The 23,503-nt window shown below is 48.9% G+C and overlaps 1 protein-coding gene across 1 annotated transcript in view; it reads left to right on the top strand.

The window, feature by feature from the left end:
* Window positions 1–23,503, top strand: part of SGSM1 (small G protein signaling modulator 1) — an 84,805-nt gene that overhangs the window by 52,241 nt on the left and 9,061 nt on the right. Inside the window, exons 17-21 of the mRNA XM_004701208.4 lie at window positions 5,585–5,653; window positions 6,727–7,320; window positions 8,279–8,403; window positions 9,479–9,561; window positions 14,411–14,520. Of these exons, the coding sequence (XP_004701265.2) occupies window positions 5,585–5,653; window positions 6,727–7,320; window positions 8,279–8,403; window positions 9,479–9,561; window positions 14,411–14,520 (981 nt within the window). The remainder of the gene's footprint in view (window positions 1–5,584; window positions 5,654–6,726; window positions 7,321–8,278; window positions 8,404–9,478; window positions 9,562–14,410; window positions 14,521–23,503) is intronic.

Raw genomic sequence — 23,503 nt, forward strand, 5'->3', positions numbered from 1 at the left:
CACTTTTGCTTAAGCACACATTTTTCTTCAGCAATCATGTCGGGAAGGTGTGTATCCTGGAATGCCAATTTAATAGAACGACGTGTTCTTGCATTAAGTATGTACTTGTGTGGAGGCCCAATGTCCTTCTGCTACCTTAATACTAAACCTATAAATATATGCACGTAGATCTGTTTCCCCACACTCTTACATAGATATATTTACATTCTAGTCTTTAGACCTCTATAAATACCCTTTGTCCCCTAATTCTTTCCTCTATTTCCTTTTACTTTCCTCTTGTCCCACTATCATGCTCAGCCTTCATTTGGGTTTCAGTAATTTCTCTTGGTTACAATGCCCTTGCTGAATACCAGGCCTCTCACACCCTCCTTGCTACTGATTTTGGATCACTTGTTGCTCCCCTGTCCCTGGGTTGGTCAGCACCACCTCCTTGCCCCTGCCTCCCCCTCTCCCATGTCCCCCCAGAGCCATTGGTCCCGTTGTTTTCTCCTCCAGACTATTCATCCAGTCTATCTTATCTAGATAGAGCTGTAGAGATAATAATATGCATCAAAAACCAAGCCATAGCAAGATAGGTGATCCATGAGAACACAGCGATGACAACAAAAAAGGAAACTAATTACCCACAGAAGAATAAATTAATTAAAAGAAAAAAAAATTTAAAGAAAAACCTGTAAATAGATCAAGGTCTGATTTTCGATCTCTAGGCATGTCCTTCAGTCAGGACCGATGGGGTACCATGCTCTGGCCCCCGAGTCTGTTCTTTGTACTCCCTCGGGGGCTCTCTGCTCTGCTCCCACGGTTGCTCTGCTGCGCACTTTTAGTGGTTTGCCTCGGTGTCGCGGGGTCAGCCCGGGCCAGTCCCGACATGAGTCTCCAGTGTTGTCCCCTTAGGGCCCTGGGCCATCAAGGGACGGTCATCACAGTGCCCTTAAAGCAACATCTTACCCTGCTGCCTTTCTTGTTGTGTGCCTCCTTCCTTACAAACCTTTTTTGAGCTCCACCCTGGGGTCAAGGCCACACTTTGGATATCAGTGGTTGACGATTCGAAAGAGTGTGTATCTCCCTAGTGTTACTGATCCTTGTGCAGACCTGTCTGTTGTCTGGCTGAAAATTGAAAAACGGGGTGAGTTCTGTTTCAGATCTAACGGGTGACTGAGGGTCATCGTCTCGGGGGTCCCATCAGTTTCTCTCTGTCAAATAAGCCTGGTCCTGGTGGCAGTGTGGTTGCTCATTGAGCTGTGATCTGCAAGGCCTGGAGAAAGACCATGATTTAATACCATTGAGAGTTACAGTCTCGGACACTCACAGGGGCAATTCTGCCCCAGCCCATAGGGTGACGATGGTTGCATCAACCTAATGGCAGTGAGTTTGGTTTCCTTATAAGTTTGAGTTTTGTTCTACCTTCTCCCATTATCCAGAACCTTCTCCTGTGTTCCCTCTTAGAGCTCAGTGCTGGCTCGTAATGTTTATTGGGGGTAGGAGGAAGAAGGGTCGTGACTTTGGAGTCAGACCTACCAAGAGTTGAACCCCAGCACTACCCATCTCCCAGCTCTGGGCCTCAGTTGAGCACCTTTCCTTCCTTGGGGCTTCGGCCTCTCTGCCGGGGAGGTTTGCAGGGAGCTGACCCAGTGAGATCGAGTGCAGACAGGGCCTGGCTTCCCGTGTTGGATGGCGAGGAAGACTTCGGAAAACACCCTTGTCTCTAGTGGGCTGGACTAGTGATGGGAGAAGCATACAACCGAATACAATTTGAAAAGTCATGGGAAACACGGAAGTCAATCTGTGTGTTGATGTGGGAAGAAATCTGAGGTCCAGGGCTTGTTTAAGTTTTTATTGTGAATTAGGTCAAGGTTGGCAGAGCTGAGCATCCATGTTACATTCAACGGTTCATACCTATTTTAATCTTAAACTGTCTGTGGCTGACCTCATCAGGGAGCATCCCAAATCCCACTTCCTCCCTGTGTTTCTGGTTTCCATTCCTCCTCTTCTCCTAACCTCTGAACTTTGCCCTGGGGTCCATGCCACCCTTGGCTCTGCGATGGGTGATGATTTTAACACAGGCATGAGTGCAGTTCTAGGCCTGATGGGTGGGGAGGGCCATGGTCTTGGATCCCACCAGTCTCCTCTTTGTCTTCTTAAGAGAGCGGGGCCAGGCCAGGGCAATCTCAGAGACTTGTCATCCAGATGAGAGAGACCATCAGCTCGAGGTCATAAATGGGTGCAAGGGTTTGCAGGGAATACAGAGCTTTACAGAGGACATGGGAGATCAGAGAAAACGGTCACACCAACATGGTTGGCGGTGGATCAGCATAATGCAGTGTGACCAGTGGGATCTCAGGAACCTCTCACTAGGACCTGTGAGCTCAGTACAGCAGAGGAGCACCCAGTATTGATAGAGGGCTTCCCTGAGCCTTTCAGGGTAAACCTCAGCACCATGGGGCCCCGGGGCCCTGTATGATGATCTTCATTGAGAACATGCCCAGGGAAGCCCCTAGGGGAGACTGCCCTCCCTGAGTCCCTGTTCTGTGCCCAGTGCTCTGCTCAGTGGCAGGGGTGCCCTGGAAGAGCCTCTAGGGTCCCAAAGGAGAAAAACAAAAACAAAACCCACTGCCATCGAGTCAATTCTGACTCATCGCCACCTGTAGGACAGAGTGGAACTGCCTCTGTGGGTTTCTGAGCCTGTCACTCTACGGAAATAGAAAGCCTCATCTTTCTCCCTACGAGCAGCTGGTGGCTTTGAAGTGCTGGCCATCTTTCAAGGGGGTCTTGTAGGGAAATAGTTACTGTATATACTCGTGGATAAGCAAGTTTTTCAGCACATTTTTAATGCAGTTTTTGGTAAAATTAGGTGCCTTGGCTGATATTCGGGTCAGCTTATACTCGAGTGTATCCGGTGCCTCTCTTCACCGGCTACATCCGTCAGAGCGCCCCACTCCAGGCCCTAAGGCAGGGACTTCTGGCAGGAATGCTTGCTTTTGCACAGTGGTCTATGGGTCAGCAGGCAGCTCTCCTCTGAATGGGGCCAGCAAACTGGCTTGTGGATCTTGGTTGACCTCTCGAGTCTGGGTGAATTAGCTCTGCCCCAGGGGTCTCATCCTCCCATAGGTTGATTTGGGCCTCTTCTCAGGGTGATAACCAAAAGAACCCCATTCCGACTCACAGAACCCCTGCATTGGGTCTCCGAAACTGCGGCGCTTTAGGGGAGCAGTCAGCCTCGTCTCTCACTGGGGGTGGGTGCGGGTGGGTGGGGGAGGGTATCAGTGGGGCTTTGAACCACTGACCTTGTGGTAAGCAACCCAGCACCTAACCCATTGCTCCCTCAGGGCTCCTTTCTCGAATATGAAGGAAGACGATAATTGTTTGGGGCAGGCTGGCTGCCACCCCTCTGGCTGAAGCCAGCCCCAGGAGGGCAGCGACTGTACTTTTAGAGGGCAACAGGACCATCAAGGCCAGGTGACCCCCAAAACCATTGCTCTGAGAGAAGCCTTAAGCTAAATGTGTACCCTGAAATCATCTCAAAACAAAGCAAATCTTCCTGAACTGGTGAGATAGGTGCCTTGAAGATGTGCTGTCTGAAGATGCTCCGTGTTGGAATCGACAAGATGAGGCACTGGGTTTGGTGTTAGGCTCCAAGGAGCTGTGGTGGCTCAGGGGGGTAAGCATCGGACTGTTAACTCACCACCTGGCTCGTCGTTCAAACCCACGGCTCTGTCTGTCCTATCAGAATGAGTCAGAATTGTCTTGATGGCAGTGAGTTTGGTTTGGCTATTGATTTATTGAATGATTGCTTGGTTGATTGATTGAATATAGGACCAAATTGATTCCCAGAAAACCTCACTGCCATCGAGTCAATTCTGACTCATGATGAGCCCTTTAGGACAGGGTAGAACTGCCCCTGTGTGTTTCCATGACTGTTACTCTTTACAGGAGTAGACAGCCTCACCTTTTCCCCATGGAGCTGCTGATAGTTCCGAACTGTTGACCTTTCGGTTTACAGCCCAATGCAGAACCACTACCCAATCAGGGCTCCAAATATGCTACAGCAGCTGGAAAGGTCAGGTGGAAGCGTGGGGGACAGAGGGTATATGTAAATGGGGAGGAACAACTCAGGCAACGAGGGTGAGGCCAGTAGAGGAACTGAAGAAAGTGAGGGGTGTCATTACCCCTATGTGTAGACAGAGTTCAATTCACGTGTGTTCCTGAGTGTGTCTTTCTCACCGCAACAGAAATGAAACTCACGATTTAAATTAAACAGTTACAGAACAAGAGGAATGGATGGGGCAATAACTACCCATAGCCTTCCAGTCACTTCTGCTCCTAGTGGCCCTCGGAGGAGCCCTGGTGCCCTAGTGGGTATGCGTTAAGCTGCTGACTGCACCAGCTGCTGCACAGGAGAGGGATGTAGCTTTCTACTCCTGTGAGGACTGATAGTCTCAGACACCCACAGGGCAGTTCTATTCTGTCCTATAGGGTCCCGGGGAGTCGGAATCCATCCCATGGCAGTGGGGAGAGTGGCGTGGTGAGTCACACAGTCAGCAGTACCAAACCACCAACCAATCCATGGGAGAAAGGGCTTTCCACTCCCGTAAAGAGTTGTAGTCTCCGAAACCTGCAGGGGCAGTTCTACCCTGTCATATGGGGTTGCTATGAGTCAGAATCCCCTAGAGCAGTGGTTCTCAACCTTCCTAATGCTGCGACCCTGTAACACAGTTCCTTGTGTTGTGGTGACCCCCAACCATACAATTATTTTCATTGCTACTTTATCACTGTAATTTTGCTGCTGTTATGAATCGTCATGTAAATATCTGATATGCAGGATGTATTTTCATTTTTACAAATTGAACATAATTAAAGCATAGCGATCAATCACAAAAACAATATGTAACTATATATTGTGAAATATTTATTTCTAATGACAAATCAATGAAGTTTTGTCTTGAAGCCTGGGTGACAGTAGGTGGGTGTATTTGCATGTAGGCGGACCCACCTGGAGACGGATAGAGGAGCGGTGTGTCAGTTCCTAAGACCATTGGAAATATGCATTTTCCGATGGTCTTAGGCGACCCCTGTAAAAGGGTAGTTCGACCCCCAAAGGGGTCTCCGCGACCCACAGGTTGAGAACTGCTGCCTTAGATGGCTGTGAGAGTTGAGAAAGAGGACAGAGTTGAACTGCCCCTGGGCTTTCTGGGACTGTAAATCTTCATGGGAGTAGACAGCCTCATCTTTCTCCCAAGGATCAGCAGGCGGGCTTTAACTGCTGGCCTTGTGGTTAGCAGTCCCAATGCTTAACCCATGTCACCACCAGGAGTCTCTGTGTGTGGAGTGGGGAAGAGGAAAGAGCTAGCTATTCATGCCACCACTCGCTTCTAGTTGAATGGGAACCTTCATGACAAGGGCAGAGTCCGTCTGGGTGAGGGTCTTCTGCAGGAGGGCTCTAGGCAGCAGAGAGCAAATTCCACCCTTTCATTTGACAGAGAGGAATCCGAGGCCCAGGGAGGTAACCTCCTGACTAATGCTGAGCATCGCCACTGGGGCGAGGCAGGACCCTGACCGCTCACTGTCCTGCTTGCTCTTGTTTCAGTCCTCCCAGAGCTGTAGTTCCGGCCGCCAGAATGTCCGTCTACAGAGTGACTCCAGCAGTAGCACACAGGTCAGCCAGCCTTCTCCTTCCCCCCTTCCTGTTGCCCTCCTTCCCCCACACCCTGTTGCCCTCCCTCCTATCAAATCCACTTTCTTTGTTTAAGCTCTCGCTACTAAATGACAAACCAAACCCACCACCTCGGGCCCATTCTGACTCATAGCCACCCCAAAGACCCCGTAGACTGGCTCCTGAGGGTTTCTGAGCTGTCACACAGCTGTCAGCTTCATCATTCTCCCATGGAGCAGCTGCGCAGTGTGAACCACAAACCTCACGCTCAACGACCCAACGTATTGGGGGAAAATCTATGTGTACAGGATGAGTACTTTCTCCTCCCATCCCAGTTTCCTAGCATCCCCTCTTACTTCTGGGTTCGTCTAGAGGAGGGCTGTGTCCAGTTTCTAGGGAAATCCCTCTGTGGTTTTATCCCAGTTTTCCATGAACTCGAAGCCCTAGTGGCACAGTGTTTCCTAGTTGGGCTGCTAACTGCAAGCTGGACAGGTCAAGCCACCAGCTGCTCCGTGGGAGAAATATGGGCCTTTCTATTCCTGTAAAGGTTTATAGTCTCAGAAACCACAGGAGTTGGAAGGACTGGAGAACAGTGAGCTTGTTTTTATATCCAGTATGCCATATGACCATATGTCAACCACTCCCTGTTGATGCAAATAGGGAATAACTGGGTGGCCCTAGTGGGCAATGCACTCGCTGCTAATGGAGAGATGCAGATTTGAATCCGCCACCAGTCCCCTCTGAAGAAACGAAACAAACTCATTGCCATGGAGCTGATTCTGACTTAGAGCGGCACTATAGGACAGGGTAGAACTGCCCCTGTGGGTTTCTGAGACAGTAACTCTACAGGAGTGGAAAGCTCCATCTTTCTGCCATGGAGTGACTGGTGGTTTCAAACTGCTCACCTTGGGGCCCAACTTGAAACCCCTACACCACCAAGGCCTTCCCAAACATCAGCCCTTCAAGACCCCATGGAGCGTGGTTCCATTCTGACACATGTGGTCAGAATCAACTTAGAGCCAGACTAGCGGTAGCAGCCACTCTGGGCCCTCTCTCTTTCTGCTCCTTGCCCTCAGGTGTTTGAGTCTGTGGATGAGGTGGAACAGGTGGAGGTGGAAGGCAGGTTGGAGGAGAAGCCAACCAAGATCCCGAATGGGAGCCTGGTGAACGGCAGGTGCTCCCCTGACTCCGGCCACCCCTCCTCCCACAACTTCTCCTCTGGCCTCTCGGAGCACTCGGAACCCAGCCTGAGCACGGAGGACAGCATCATGGATGCCCAGCGGAATGCCCCTGCAGCGCTCCGGCCCGGGGACAGCAGCATGGACAATGAACAGAGCAGCGAGGCCACCACCTCCCGTGACGAGGTCTCCCGGGAGGCGCTGGCCGTGCAGGACAGCCTGGACTGCGACCTTTTGGCCAACGAGAGCATGGACGAGTTCATGTCCATTACTGGTAGCATGGACGTGGCCTTGCCTGACAGGGAGGCCATGGAGATGGAGGGCTGGGAGCGCAGTGAGGCCCAGCAGTGCAGCCAGGCGGAGGACAGTGAGGACAACCTCTCTGAGGAGCCTGGCATGGAGAACCTCTTCCCGGCCCTGGCCTCACTGGCCGTGGTCCCGTCAGCCACCCACGAGACGTCCCCTGTGTCATCCAGCGGTGTCACCTACTCTGTAAGTCAGGGCTGCGTGCACTGTGGGGTCCAGCCTCACTCTGGAATGGAGATGACCACACCATTGTAGAAATAAAGGAGACCGAAAGAACAGGGCACCAGGGACTGATAGAGAGTATCATCAGGAGAAGAGTGTGAGTTTATTCAGCAATCGGGTCACACGGTAACAAGTCCCGCGAGCCTCTACTGAGCACACACTCAACAGAATGGGCAGTGTGTGGCGGTTGGCTATCCTGAGCTCCCCAGGGGAACACTTCTGGACTGTTTGGGGCACTTAGGAGGCAACAGGAATAGCTTGCTCCTTAAGTGAGAGGGACAAAAGACTGCTCTTAAAGACAGGCAACCTTCAGCTTCGTAGGGAGGGGCCAGGCGCCTGTAAGAGAAGATTTTATAGACAAGAGACAGCTGTATATTAGCATTTTAATGGAGAGCAATTGTGGAGAAATCTCTCTATCTGGAGAATGTGTATTTGGCTTTTATCCATACCTCTTGACTACTTGTGCTGGTCTTCCAAACCCTGTGGACACCAGTGTAGAGATTAGGCCACTTACACTTTCTTCCAGGTTTTCAGTTTCCCACATGACACAACACTTGGCCCTGCTGACAAACTCACATGCCTGTCAGCCAGCAGGCTGGCCATCTGAGCCCACCCGGGGGCTTCGAGGGACAGGCCTGGCCATCTGCTTCCCCACAGGTCACAGCTCTGTAACCCAAGAGGACACAGTTCCCTCTCTTACCCAGGGTAGCTGCAAGTCACGGGTGTTATTACCAAAGGAGACAGATTAAGAGGATGTTTGTTGTTCAGAGTAAACAAGGCTTTCCCAGAAAAACAAAACCTTAGCCAAATCCCAAGGCGACACTATTCCTCCCAGGGAGGTGGGAGATGGGCCTGGTGGGGGTGGTCTTGGTGAGGGGCTGGGCTGTCATTGTTGTGTGCTTCCCTCCCTGGGCACCTACAGCCGGAGCTCCTGGACATGTACACTGTGAACCTACATCGTATCGAGAAGGACGTGCAACGGTGTGACCGAAACTACGGGTACTTCACGCCGGCCAACCTGGAGAAGCTGCGCAACATCATGTGCAGGTGCCTGGGGGGCGGGGAGACTACACCCCGGAACCTGGCTTCCATTCACACGGTAACACTGTAACCATAGTGAGAATGATGGTAGCCAAAGCAACAAGCCCACCGCCACCCTGGGGGGTTTCTAAGGTCTTCATGGAAGCAGGCAGCCTCATCCTTTTCTCCTGGTGCTCCTAATGGGTTTGACCTGTTGATCTTTTGGTTAGCTGAGCTCCTAGGTGCTGTGCCACCATAGCTCCTTTCAGGAATTTCACATCTCTTGTTTGCTCAGGCCATCCCATCTCATAGCAACCCTGTAGGACAGAGGATAGAACTGCCCTATAGAATTTCTAAGGCTATAGATCTTTATGAAAACAGAATGCCACATCTTTCCCCTGCAGAGCAGCTTGAACCAGTGACCAGCCCATTAGCAGCTACGTGTTTTAAACATTGTGCCATTGGGGCCCCTGTCAAGGATACAGACCCAAGCCAACCCATTGCCATCACACTAATTCCAACCCGTAGCAACCCTATATAGGGTTTTCGAGGCTCCAAATCTTTATGGGAGCAACAGCCTCATTTTTCTCCTTTGGAGCAGCTGGTGGGTTTGAACCACTAGCCTTGTGGTTAGCAGCCCTATGCTTATCCAACTGCACTACCAAGGCCTCCCTGAGGTGCTATTACTCAGAGACAGATGAGAGTTCCAGAAAGGGAATTGTGCAAAATGACTATTTCAGTGCGCCTGGAGATGAAAGAGGTGCTGGGGAGTGAGGTAAGGCTGTAAAGACAGACTTGGAGGAGACTGTGAATGGCCTTGGTAACCCAGTAGATGAGTTTGGGCAGCCATCGGGGAGCCGATGAAGGTTCTAGAAGGTTGCAGGTGACCTCCTTGAGCTGGGCATTAGGAAGGGCCTGCTCATGGCTGCACGTGGGATACTTGACCGGAGTGAGATTGGTGATGGAGATGCAGCTGGAGGCTGAAGGAGTGGTCCATCTGTGGGATGGATGAAAGATCCCAACCAGAGTGGGGGGCGGAGAAGGGAGGGCTGAGGAGTAAACTATGGGCAGCATCACTGGCCCCCTTTGTCTTCTCTTGTAGCTACATCTGGCAGCACATTGAAATTGGCTATGTCCAGGGCATGTGTGACCTTCTGGCTCCACTGCTGGTCATCCTGGATGATGGTGAGTGTGTCCTCCCTACCCCAGTGTCCTGCCTACTCTGCGAGGAAGGGACTAGCCACACTCTGGGATTCCATTGAATAAGGTGGGACAGACACTCAGAAGACCTCTCTGGGGAACGCATCAAAAAGTCCTTGTATTCCATTTTGCCCTACATGTGTGTCCAGGCACCCAGCCTCCAGCCAGGCCTTGGGTAGCCACAGAAAGGATAAAGATGGATGAGAACAAGTCCACAAAGACGATGTTCCACAATGTGAGAAGCTGCTGGTGTCTGAGAAGTTGGTGAGCAGCATCTGAGGCACAACTATTGGTCTCTCCCTGTCTGGAGAAGGCCAGAGAGAACCCATGTGTGGGAGTGATGGTGCTGAGGAAGAATATGGAGAGTACCATGGACAACCAAAAGACCAGACAGATCTGTCTTGGAAGAAGTATAACCAGAATGATTGTTAGAAACAAGGATGGTGAGTTGTCTTACATCCTTCGGACATGTTGTCGGGATAGGCCAGTCCCTGGAGAAGGACACCATGCTTGGAAAAGGAGAAAGGCAACAAAAAAGGGGAAGGCCTTCCACAAGATGGATTGGCACCGTGGCTGCAACAATGAGCTCCATCATAACAATTATGAGGATGGCACAGAGCTGGGTAGTGTCTCATTCTGGTGTACCTAAAGGGTCTCTCTGAGTAGTCACCTAACAACAACGTCTCATTCTGGTGTACCTAAAGGGTCTCTCTGAGTAGTCACCTAACAGCAACGTCTGGAGCAAAGAAGAAGGAGGGAAACAGAATGAAGAGACATAGAAATAATGAGTCTAGAGGACTGATAAACCATATGAGCCTTGATGTCTATGTCTCAGAGATCTGGAAGAACTAGATGGTGCCAAGCTACCATTACAGGTCTCTTTAAAAGGTCCTGGATAGAGTGGGAGCAAAATAAGAAACAAAACTGAAAATCGTAGATAGGAGCAGGCTTATGGGTCAGAGCAAGACTAGTGGAACCTTAGCCTTCAGCCACCCTTTCAACCCCAAACAAACCGAACTCACGGCTATCTAGTCAAGCTGACTCATAGTGACCCTATGGTGCGGGGAAACAGAAAGATTTCTCCCAAATTGTCTCCCTCAAGTAGATGTTAGACTTAGGACACTGCTTGCAGCTAACGGTAAATGATTGTCAAGTTACTTCCGTTAAGGCAGTCAGCTGCCAGACTACTGTCTCGCCCCACCACAGGTAGGCCTGCTCCCTGCTGCTAAGGACAATGGGCTACTTCTCCCTAAAGGCTTGCAGTCATGGATTTGGTTCCTGTGGGTGGAGTTCACACCCTACTGATAATGGTTTCTATGGTTGAGGGACAGTTTTCAGGCAAACAAGAGGCAGTTCTCAAAAGGGAACAATAACCCCAGGGAAGTATGTACTCTTTAGAAAAGGCAACCACTTGAATTAAAAAAGGCCGCATTTGCTCAAGGACAAAATTCAGAAGGACAGAGGAGTGGAAATGAGAAATGCAGGAAGTGGGAAATATGAGGTTACATTGTGGTGATGGCAATCAATGATATGAAACAAAATGTGTCTGAATCATTGAATGGAAAATTGATGATCTCTGTAAACCTTCACCTAATTCACAATAGAAACTGAATAGAGAGAAGAAAAATGATGAATGAGAAGAAAGGAAATCCCAAATCCAGAAGGTGCCACTGGTGAATTCTACCAAATGTTTGAAGAAGAATTACTATCAATTCTTATTAAATATTTTCTAAAAACAGAAGGGGAGGAGAACATTCCGACCCATCCTATAAAGCCACTATTACCCAGACACCAAAATATGGTAAAATCATCAAAAACCAAAAAGCTATAAATCAATGTTTTTTATGAATATAGGTGTAAAAATCCTCCACAAGATACTAGAAAGTCGAGTTTGACACGCATGAAATAATTTTACACCACAATCCTATGTATGACAGCATAAAACCCCAAGCCAAGCCCACTGCAGTGCAGTTGGTTCTGACTCGTGGTCCTTATGGCACCAAGTAGAACAGCTCCAGGGGTTCTGGAACTGTGAGAACAAACACATCTGTCTTGGGAGAAGTCCAGCCAGAAGACTCCTTAGAGCAGTGGTTCTCAACCTGTGGGTCATGACCCCTCTGGTGAGACCGGCCCTTCCACAGGAGTTGCCTAGGACCATCAGAAAACATATTTCCAATGGTCTTAGGAACCAAGACACCACTCCTCTATCCGTCTCCAGGCGGTTCTCCCCACATGCAGATGCACCCACCTATGAGTACCTGGCATGAAGACTGTTACTTACCCATGCTACACCATGCTTCAAGACAAAATGTCATTGATTTGCCATTAGAAAGAAATATTTCACAATATATAATTGCATATTGTTCTTGTGATTGATCACTGTGCTTTAATTATGTTCAATTTTTCTTTAAGCAAAAGGGAAGAAATTCATTGGAGCCCACATGGGAAACCCTAGAGGGGCCCAGCATACCCCACTATGTAGGCATGCCCAGCAAAGGGTCACACCATTCACTGCACCCCCATGTCCCAGAGGGACGCCCCTCGAGCTGAGCCCCAAAACCCCAGGACTGGCTGGGAGTGGGGACAATTATGTTCACTTTGTAAAATGAAAATACATCCTGCATATCAGATATTTACATGATGATTCATAACAGTAGCAAAATACAGTTATGAAGTAGCAACAAAAATAATTTTATGGTTGAGGGTCACCACAACATGGGAAACTGTACTGAAGGGTCGTGGCATTAGGAAGGTGAAGAACCACAGCCTTAGAGGCAAGATGGTGAGCCTTCATCTCACGTGTTTGGACATGCAGCCAGGAGAGACCAGTCCCTGGAGCAGGACATCATGCTTGGTAAAGTAGCGGGATGGTATAAAAGAAGACGTCTCTTGATGAGATGGATTGATACAATGGCTGCAACAGCGGCTCAAACATAACAATTATTAGGGACCATGCAGTATTAAGTTCTGTTGGACACAGGGTTGTTATGAGTTGGAACTGATTTAGCAGTATCTAACAACAACAACAACAACAAATCTCTATGGAAACAGGCTGCTTCCACTTTCTCCTGTGGAACAGCTAGGCTATTCGCCAGAAGTCAGACTGCCTACTTTTAGCCCAGGTGCCCACTTTACCCACTAGCTCTCCAAGGCTTCTTATCAAAGTGTTATTCTCAGGAATGTAAGAGTGATTTAACATTCGAAGATCAGGGTAATACGTCATGTTACTAGAATAAAGAACAAAAAGTATGGGATCATCTCACAGACACAGATATAGCATTTGGCAAAACACAACATCCTTTCAAGCACTGGAAGCACACATGTTGGTGTCCATTCCAGAGAAAGGTGCCCCAACAGAAAGCAGAAATTATCGAACAATATCGTTACTATCATATGAGAATAAAATTATGCTGGAGATAATTTAACAAATTGCGGCAATATCTGGATGGGGAGCTAATAGCTAGGTTCAGAAGAGATGTGGCATGAGGGATATCATTGCTAACGTCAGATGGATCTTGACTGAAAGAAGAGACTACCAGAAAGATGTTTACTTGTGTTTTGTTGACCATGCAAGATCATGTGATTGTGTAGATCATAACAAACACTGGACATTGAGAAGAATGGAGCTTCCAGAACACTTCGTTGCACTCATGCGAGACCTGCGCATGGATCAAAAAGCAGTTGTTTGAACAGAATAAGGAAATGCCATGTTGTTTAAAACCAGGAAAGGTGTGTGTCAGAATTGTATCCTTTCCGTGTACTTATTCAATCTGTATGCTGAGCAGTTAATCCCAGAAGCTGGACTATATGGAAAGAATGTGGCATGAAGATTGGAGGAAGGTTTAGGAACAGCCTGCAATGTGCAGATGACACCGTCTTGCTTGTTGAAAGCCAAGAGGCCTTGGAGCACGTGGTGATGAGGATCAGGGGCTGCAGCCTTCGGCATGGCTTATAGCTCTGTAAAGAAAGCCCACACAACTGGACTGATAGACAACATCATGAGAAATGGAGAAGAGTGGTGTTAGCAAGGATTTCCTTTGCTGGGATCTACAATCATTGTTCATGGAAGCAACCATCAAGACCAACTGACACACCACATTGCCACAAGACCTCTGCAAAATATTAATAAGTGAAAAATGAAGCTTTCTGCTGCTGTAAAGAATTACAGTCTCAGAAACCCACAGAGGTAGTTCTACCTGTCCTAGAGGGTCGCTTCGATTTGGAGCAGACTCTATGGCAGTGGGTTTGTTTTTGAAATGATGTAAGTGAGGCAGAATTAGAGTTCTATTAGTGAGGTTGGATACGATCTACAGATCTAGGCTTGATCTTGAGTCAGTATCTTTTGAGAAACAAAAGACATTAAACAACCGAGCAGAGATCAGAGGGATCTCAGAGGAATACCACCAAGGAAGATGAAGTGGGAGCTGAGAACATCCTTTGGATCCAGCATCCCTTTGTCCAGAACCTCTGAGATGCAGGTGATGATGATGGCAAGGCACCTGCAGATGTCCAGGGGATGCCAAGCCTACAAAGGTTGAACAGAGATGAGGAACTTACCCAAAAGGCAACAGTGAGTGAAAGCTGACGCCCTGAATTCAGACTTCCTAAAATTTTGAGAAAATAAATTTCTGTTGACCAGTCACCCTCTTGTGGTATTTCTGTTCTAGCAGCCCAAGATAACTAAGAAACACCATTGTATGTGTTTTTCTCATTCTGTCATAGGGTTTACAAAATTTTTTTTACAAAAACCTTAGCATTAGATACTGGCTTGAAGGCGCTGTTGCCCTTGGGCAGTGGCACAGCTGACCATTTCTCTCCTGTCCTTCCTCCCCAGAGGCTCTTGCCTTCAGCTGTTTCTCAGAGCTAATGAAGAGAATGAACCAGAACTTCCCCCATGGAGGTGCCATGGATACACATTTTGCCAACATGAGGTCACTGATCCAGGTAGGACTCCATAGCTACTCTTCACTTGGACTTCCCGGAAAGTGGTCCACAGAGCTTAGTGCTGTGAGATTGTATCGTTTGGAGCCTACCTGGATTTGAAGCCTCATTCTGCTACTCCCCCCACCCCTCCACCCCAAACAAAACCAAACCAAGAAAACACCCCAAAACCAAATAATCCCCATTGCTATCCACAATTCCAACACAGGGTGGCTGCATGTGTTAACAAAACAGAACTGCTCCATGGGGTTTGTCAACTGCAAGAAACTCCATCTGGCTGGTAACCAGAGTTGGCAGTTAAACACACCCAGTGGCTGTGTGCAAGAAGAGCTCGGGATCTGTCCCCACAGAGATGACGGTGGTGGTGAAGAAAACTTCACAGGGCGTTCTGTAACCTAGAGGGTCACATGAGCCAGGATCAACTCCACCACCCAAGAGGACGACCAGATCTTTACAGAAACTGATCACCAGCTCTTCCTGCTGCCGCACTGCTGGGTGGGTGCCACTGCCAGCCTGGAGGTTCAGTGGGATCTGCAGAGTTCTACTCACCATGTCTGTTAGATTTGGGAAAGGAAGGCGAGCTCACTTCGGGCACACGGAATGAACACGGCCACTTGAGATGCAAAAGCGGCAAAAGGAGTTTATTTGCAAGCTCGAGCTGGGACTTTCCTCCCTCCGCTACCCGGCGCAGCGGGGACCCAGCGTCCAAAAGGGAATTGGCCCGAGTGCTTTGGTAGCCTAGCTCTTATAGGGTGAGGGAACCGGGGAAGGTCCTATGTCGTTGTTCCTTGAGTTCATTGGAGGAGCTTCTGGCGCCAGCGATGTCCAGCGGTGGTTGGTGAATAGTTTCGCGCGTGCCTCCCCGATTGGTCAATCGGTGGCGGGTTGTTGCTTGAATTCCACTGGTTAGTTCGCAGTCAGGTGATGCGTCCCATTGGTCAGTTTGAAACAGGCGATGTCTCATCCGGCAGAGTTGCCTCAGTGACCAGGAACCTGAAACTGAAACTTAGGCCTACTCCAGACTTTGGTTTTATACAGCCTGTCATGGCGCTGGTGCTGGCAGTTGTAAACCTGGACCCCACATTCCCCCCTTTTTATGTTGTAACTATTTGGAGTAACCATACTCCAATCTGATTTGGCAATAAGCAGGTGTACAGAAGCGAGAAATTAGCAGGTTACATTAGATTTACCCTGGTTTAGGGGTGGTTTGTATGAAAACAGCACTTTTCCCCCAGTGTCATGCAAAGCCCCCCCCCCCCACCCTTTTGATGTTTTTACAAGCACTCTTGCTCGAAAGTGGTGTTCTGTACCTCTTCCATTACAAGACAGGGGTCAGGATTCAGCCTGTGGTACTGTTGTTGTAGTACCATCAACTGGACAGTATTGACGCATTCTTTTACAAAAACAATTAATTTGTTTACAATACATGGTCCAAAAGTGAGAATGAGCACAAGTACAATTAGGGGTCTCAACAAAGTAGAGAGCAAGGTGGGAAACCAAGGCGAGTTATTAAACCATGATTTAAACCATCCCTCCTTTTGTTCACGTTCTCGTCTCAGTCTGGCCAATCCTTCCCTGACTTTAGCCATGGACTCCCTTACCACCCCAGTGTGGTCGGCATAAAAACAGCATTCTTCCCCAAGACTGCACACAGCCCTCCTTGCTGGAGGAACACTAGGCTAGTCCCCTGCGATTCTGCAACACTACCTCGGAGAGTTAGGTTAGTGACTTTTCTAAATGGGAGATAGATTCTTTTATTCTAGCTATATCTTCGTCTATGGCTGCCCTTAAACTATTAAATCCCTGGTGCTGTGCTGCTAAGGATGAGATGCCGGTTCCTGCTCCTATTGCACCAAGGCTAAAAAGGGTGGCTAAGGTTACTGCCGTGAAGGGTTCTTGCTTCCCCCGGTCAGCTCGGTACCCTCCATACCCCTTGTCCATGCGTCATACGTCACTTTTTCTTGATGGTAAACAACTTTTGGGAATGTTATCACCATGATGCAGAACTTTATTGATTCATTAAAGACAGGTAGGCTAAGGCATGGAGTCAGTCCAGTTTTAGAGCATACCCACCACCCATTGAGCGCCGGAACTATCCATTTTATCCCACCACTTGTATTTACAGAAGGGAAGATATCAGCGCAGAACTGAGCATGGCTAGACGGCACCTTTCCTATGCAAGTTCCATTTCCAGTGACTGCCTGGAGTGTCAGTCCTGGGCCTTTACGGTCCCATCTGCAGGACCCGGGGACCTCTGCGTTTAACAGGTTGAAAGGGGCAGCTATCCCTACTGCCTCATAGAATGGGGGTCTGATATCATAGCATAGCCAACAGGCCTCAGTAGCACTGGGGTTAGTGTGCTTTAAGGTTTCGTGTGCTGCTGTTAGCATCTTCTATAGAGGATCCCTAGCTCATACACTTTAGGGGCTATTTGAGTTTCCATTTCTACCACCAGGGTTTTAGGGTTTAAGGATGGGGCAACAGTTAGGCAAGAGTGTTTTTGTTCTTGCTGTCACCCTCCCAGTACCGGATTTGGTCCTATGACCCCCGTGGCGGGGGAAATTTTTCGCTTTAATTGTATTATGGTGCCAAATAATGGGCTTTGATAAAGATATATTCCCCAGGAAAGTCCTGAAACCCATCGTTTGTCCCTTTTTCCTTCCTCTGTGAACTTTACACGTATTAGGTTACAGTCAGAAGCATACCTGGTCCGTGAACATGGCCGGACATAAGACATTGCAATGAAAAGAGATTTTACCTGCCATTTCCATTCCCCATCGTTGGTGGTGACACATTTCCAAGCTGCCCAATAAAGAGACTCAATTCCCCCACATTCACGCCTCATTTTCCCAGTCCTGAACCCTGGACATGCATAAAACCCGTTTTTACTCATTGATACCCACCTTTGTATCTTTCTCCATGATCCCCCTTCCATTTCTTCTAAAGGACTAATTTTTTCTAGGTTAAAGTACAGGTCTGGCCACCAGGTGTGCACTGGGGCCAATCTCGAGGTCCTATTATAAACTTCCTGAGTGTCTAAATTAGTGATTTCCCAGGTAAGGTTGTATGGTGTGTGAGGATTCGAGTTAGTCATTACCTCTCCTATAAAGGTTATAAATGCAAAGGTAATTATCAGCACTCATGTTCTTGGTGTTCTCATTATGTGTCTGGCAGTGTTCAGGTGGTCACGCGAGTCAATTTGGTCTTCAGCGGGCTCTCTGGGTTGGACGATGCCTTCCACCGGTTTTGCTGTTGCTCCTGTTTGTTCTCACTGGTGGGTCGTACATGGGAGCGGTGAATCCAGGTCGCCACTCCTTCTACTTTTAAGGCTGTGGGAGAAGTTAAAACAATTTGATAAGGCCCCTTTCATTTGGTTTCCAGATTTTTGCTATGGAACCTTCGAACGTTCGACCAAACCCAATCCCCAGGCAAATGCTGATGTTGACTTCCAGCTGCATTGGCCTGCTCAATGGCATTTTGGTAAACAGCCTGAATGGCGGGACAAACATTGGCCTGTACCCTCTGCACGGCTTGCATAGCCCCTAATATCTCAGCAGGCCCTGCATAGGGCGGATTGAACGCTCTAGGGATAATGGGGGGTTGGGGGGGTGGTTTACCACACACAATCTCAAAAGGTATTAATCCAAGAATGTAGGGGGAATTCCGCACATGGAATATAGCAAACGGCAGGAGAGTCACCCAGTTTTTGCCAGTCTCGGAGGCCAATTTGGTCAAAGTCTCCTTCAAAGTTCTGTTCATTCTTTCTACTTGCCCAGAGCTTTGCGGATTGTATGCACAATGCAGTTTCCAGTTTGTCCCCAAGGCTCGGGCCAAATTTTGAACGACCTCGCTTACAAAAGTGGGTCCATTATCAGATCCAATTGTTTGAGGCATTCCATATCTAGGTACTATTTCTTCCAACACTTTCTTAGCTACTACCAGAGCTGTTTCCTTCTTGGTTGGGAAAGCCTCCACCCACCCTGAAAAAGTATCTATGAAGACTAACAAATACCTGTAACCATATTTTCCTGGTTGGATCTCAGTAAAATTTACCTCCTAACTTAACCCAGGTTGCTTACCTTTTTCTCTAGCCCCCTGAAGCACATTCACTATTTTACCTGGTTTCATTTCCTGGCAGACACGGCATTGGCTCACCAGCTGCTCTGCAGTTTGTCCTTGGCCTTTGAACTGCAGTTTGCAATAACTAGCATTTTTTTCTTCCCCCAATGAGTGGTGCTGTGCAGGTTGTATAGTATTTGCTGTCCCACCTCAGTAGGAAGGATAAGATTGTCCTGGGCCTTTAGCCAGGGAGAGTCCTCTTCAGGCAGGACCTGTAACTTTTGTTTGGCCCATTGTTCTTCTTCAGTAGTGTAACTGGCCACACTTGGAATGGATCCCATTCCTGGAGGAGAGAACTGAACAAGGCATACCTGCTCACCTGGACTTCAGGTTCGCTTTCCTCCTTCCTTTGGACCACAGCCTTTCTTGCCTCCTCATCTGCGGCGCGATTGCCCTTAGCTTCCATAGAGTTGTCCCTTTGATGTCCTGGCATGTGCACAAGCACCACAGCTTTTGGCAGGGCCACAGCTTCCAGTAGCTGCCACACCTCAGTTTTATTCTTTATTTCTTTTCCTTCCGCGGTGATGAATCCTCTTTCTTTATATAGAGTCCCGGTAATATGCAAAGTTCCCAAAGCATACCTGCTGTCTGTGAATACCGTCAACTTCTTGCCTTCTGCCAGCTGTAGGGCTTTTGTGAGCGCAATGAGCTCGGCTTTCTGGGCAGATGTTCCAGTGGGAAGACATTCAGCCCACACCACTTGTCCCCCTGCTGTAACAGCTGCTGCCCCTGCATACCTTTTTCCATCCTGCACAAAGCTGCTGCCGTCCGTGAACCACACCAATTAACTGTTGGGAAGAGGCCTATTGGTTAGGTCTCTCCTGGGCAAGTGGATTTCTGCCAAAATATCAGCACAGCCGTGTTCCACAGGGCCTGCTTCTGGGTCCGGCAGCAAGGTGGCAGGATTTAGAACAGTAGGAGAAGAAAAAGTTATTCTAGGAGCGTTTAACAACAGTCCCTGGTAGTGAGTGAGCCGAGCATTTGAGAACCATCTTCCAGGGGATTGTTTTAAGACTCCCTCTATGGCATGAGGGGGTGTATATAACCAAGTCCTGTCCCAGAGAAAGTTTGTCCGCGTCTTTTACTAACATAGCAGTGGCGGCAATGATTCACAGACAAGCAGGCCATCCGGCTGCAATGGGGTGTAGGTTCTTTGAGAGGTAGGCCACTGGCCTCCTCCAGGGCCCAAGCTGTTGAGTTAGGACTCCTTTGGCCACTCCTTTTGCTTCATCAATGAATAAAGCAAACGGCTTAGATGGGTCTGGCAAAGCGAGGGCAGGTGGCTCCAGCATGGCCCTTTTTAAAGTCCTAAAGGCCTGATCCATGGCTGTGCTCCATTCCCACTGCTTGGATTCTTTACATCCTTCATAAAGGGGTCTGGCAATTTCTGAAAACCCTGGTATAACCTGCAGTATCTCACTGAACCCAGAAATTGCCTTACCTGGCGAGGGTTTCTGGGAGAGGGTATGTTTAATATGGTCTGCTTCATGGCTGCAGTTAGCCAACGCTGCCCCTCCTTCAGTTTGTATCCCAGGTAGGTCACTTCCCTTTGGCAAATCTGCGCCTTCTTGGCTGAAGCCCGATACCCCAATGACCCCAGAGTTTGTAACAAACTTTGTGTTCCTGTTAGGCACTATGACAGGGTGGGTGCCACCAGGAGCAAGTTGTCCACGTACTGTAACAGCGTGCGAGAGGGGTGCTGGGTTCTGTACTCACTCAGATCTTCGTGCAGGGCTTTGTTAAACAGAATCGGCGTGTTTTTGAAACTCTGGGGGAGCCTCTGCCAGGTTAACTGTCCATGAACCCCCTCTGCTCATCAGTCCATTCAAACACGAAGATCTCTTGGCTCTTGGGAGCCACGGCGAGACTGAAGAAAGCGTCTTTGAGATCAAGCACGGTGTACCACACATGAGAGAGAGGCAGGGAGCTTAACAGCGTATACGGATTTGGCACTGTAGGGTGCATGTCAACCACTCACTTATTAACCTCGCGCAGATCCTGCACTGGGCGGTAACCTTGCCCACCCGCCTTTCTGACAGGAAGGAGCGGTATATTCCAACTGGACTTGCATCTGCGTAGGATGCCTTTTTCCAGCATTTCCTGTATGATAGGAGCAATTCCTTTTTTAGCCGCCAGGAGCATGGGATATTGTCTGACCCAGACAGGCTCTGCCCCAGGTTTGAGCTCAATGAAGATAGGGGGCCGATGTCGGGCACACCCTGGTGTTCCAGTTTCAGCCCATGCTTCTGGAAAGTCTCTCAGCCATTGGCTGATATCTGGGCCCTGGGGGGGGGGGGGTGTCTGGGACGGGTTGAAATAGTCTATATTCGTCGGCTAGATTCACTGTGAGAACCGATATAGGCTCTGGTTGGTGGTGGAGAGTAGTTAAAGCTTGCCCTTCTGAGTCCGTCAGGCGGACTTGTCCCTTTTCAAAATATATTTGGGCATTTAACTTGGTTAAAATGTCTCCTCCCTGTAGAGGTGTTGGGCACTCGGGGATAAGCATGAACAAGTGAGTTACCCGGCCCACGCTGAGGTCCACCTTGCAGTTGGAGGTCCATTGGTAACAGTTAGTCCCCATAGCACCTTGTACCCAGCTGGTGCAGGACGACAGTCTTCCATTGTCCTAGGTGAGGACTGAGTGCCACTTATCTGTCAGTTTGTCCTATTGTGGTGGCATCGCTGTGGCTGTGATATGCAAACTATGTCACTGGCATTTCAATGCCAGCAGGGCCACCCCAAGCGAACAGGTTTCACTGGAGCATCCAGACAGAGAACAGACATTGAAAAATCACTTGCTCACTTAGGAGCAAGTAGCTGCTCAAACCCTCATGCACAGCTTCGATGCAATGTCAGATACGGAAACCCCAATAGTTAGAAGCAGTGCCAGAGGATGGGGCCCTAGAGCCAGATGGCACTAGAAATGTAACTGAGGAGGATCTCTGCTTTCTAAAAGTAGAGTCTACCACGGTGACCTGAATGGAATAAAGCCTACAAGGATTGGCACTTTTAGCATCTTCATTTGAAAATGGGCCATACTCCATGCAAGAAAAACAGCATCAAAATCTGGAATGCTAAGTACTTAGAATGTGCTAAGTGTGAATCTAAGAAAATTGGAAGTCGTCAAAAATAAAATAGAACACACGAAGATCAATATAATTGACGTTAGTGAGCACAAATGTACTGGTATTGGCCACTTTAAATCAGAACAGCCTTTAATTTAGTATGCTGGAAAAGACACAAGTCTACTAAGAAATCAACCAATTTCCCCTCCACTAATAAAGTTACCCTAGGTTTGGGGAGGGGCTCCGAACCCCGTCCCCCTCAATCACGGTCTTCTTTTTCTCCTGCATAAAAAAATAGGTCTGCTTCTCCACACCTCTTGTTGGTCTCTGTAACTCTTTCCTGTGCTTTTCAGCTGTTGCTGCACAGGGCACTCATGATCCCAATGTCCCTGTCTCTGGCAATAACTGCACCACACTTCTCCTTTTTTGATTAGTCCTTTTTCAGGGCACTCACGTGCCCAGTGCCCCTGTCTTTTACAGTAGGCACATTGGTCTTTGTTAAGCTTCATTCTGGGTCCCTCACTTCTCTCCCTAGGTCCCTTAAAGCGCTCCCTGCTCTCCCGTGAAGCGGCCGCCACCATAACTTTAGCTACTTCCCTGACTACCCTCTTGGTTTCCCCTGCCTGAAATCTCCGATCTTCCATTCATTGTCTTTCTTACCTTTCTTCCGGGGTTTCCCTATTGTTGTACACCTTTTCTGCAACTTCCATCAGATCCTTTAAAGTCTTTTCTCCACTCTCTGTACCTTTCTCTTGCTATCTGGTACAGCCTGATTAATAAAAGCCATCATCACAGCTGCCCTACTCTCCTCAGATGACGGGTTCATAGGGGTGTGTAGCCTAAAAGCTTCCATTACCCGCTCCAAAAAGGCAGTCAGGCTTTCTTGGGGTCCCTACCTCACATCACCTACCTTGGCCAAATTGGTGCCGCTGCTCGGAGACCAGCCATGAGAACCTGGCAATAAACCCGGAGACTCTCCCTACCTTCTGGATCATTGAAGTCCCATGCGGGTTTTTCCAGGGGAAACGCCCGAATGATCGCCCTAGGGTTTATTGTGGGCTGGCCATCGTCACCCGGCACCAGCTTTCTAGCTTCCTGCTGGATGGCTCTCTTTCTTCCGTGTTGAAGAGAACTCAGAGGAGCTGCTGACAGTCATCCCATGTGGGTTGACGAGTGAAAAGAACAGAATCTAAAAGGTTAATAAGGTCTTGAGGGTTCTCAGAAAATTTAGCATTTTGAGATTTCCAGTTATACAGGTCACTAGTGGAGAAGAGCCAGTATTGGAGGGCCTGTTCCCCATTGTCCCGTATGGGGCCAACTGCCCGCAGGGGCAAGGCCTGGGCAGAATGAGACAAGGAGTTAGGGGGGCGGGGGATCTAGGTCCCTGACCAGTCATTGTCGGGTCCGGGTAGCAGGTCCAGCAGCGGATCGAGTAGGAGGGGATGGGGAACCAGGCGAGAGGGAGGCAGGTAAAGGAGGGAGTGCGAGGGGAGGGGTAGCTGCTGAAGAGGATGCCGCCGGTTGATTAAGATTGTAAGGGGCGGCGCTTGCCAGTCTTCCTCCAAATCTTCGGGTGGCGACTCCATTTCGGCTTGAATAACCTTGGGAGGAATTTTATTAGTGACCAAGATCTGGGTTTGGAACGTCTTTATCCAAGAAGGAGGATTCTGTGCCAGGTCCTGCCACACCAGGATATAAGGTATCTGGTCAGGATGTCCTTCCTGCCCTGGCTGAAAGATGATGTCCTTCACCTTCTGAGTAACAGGCAGGCTGAAGGTCCCCTCACTGGGCCATCCGACGCC

The sequence above is a fragment of the Echinops telfairi genome, unplaced genomic scaffold (assembly GCF_000313985.2).
Source record: "Echinops telfairi isolate 266 unplaced genomic scaffold, ASM31398v2 ScPeMD7_70;HRSCAF=299, whole genome shotgun sequence".
In the NCBI taxonomy this organism is placed as follows: domain Eukaryota; kingdom Metazoa; phylum Chordata; class Mammalia; order Afrosoricida; family Tenrecidae; genus Echinops; species Echinops telfairi.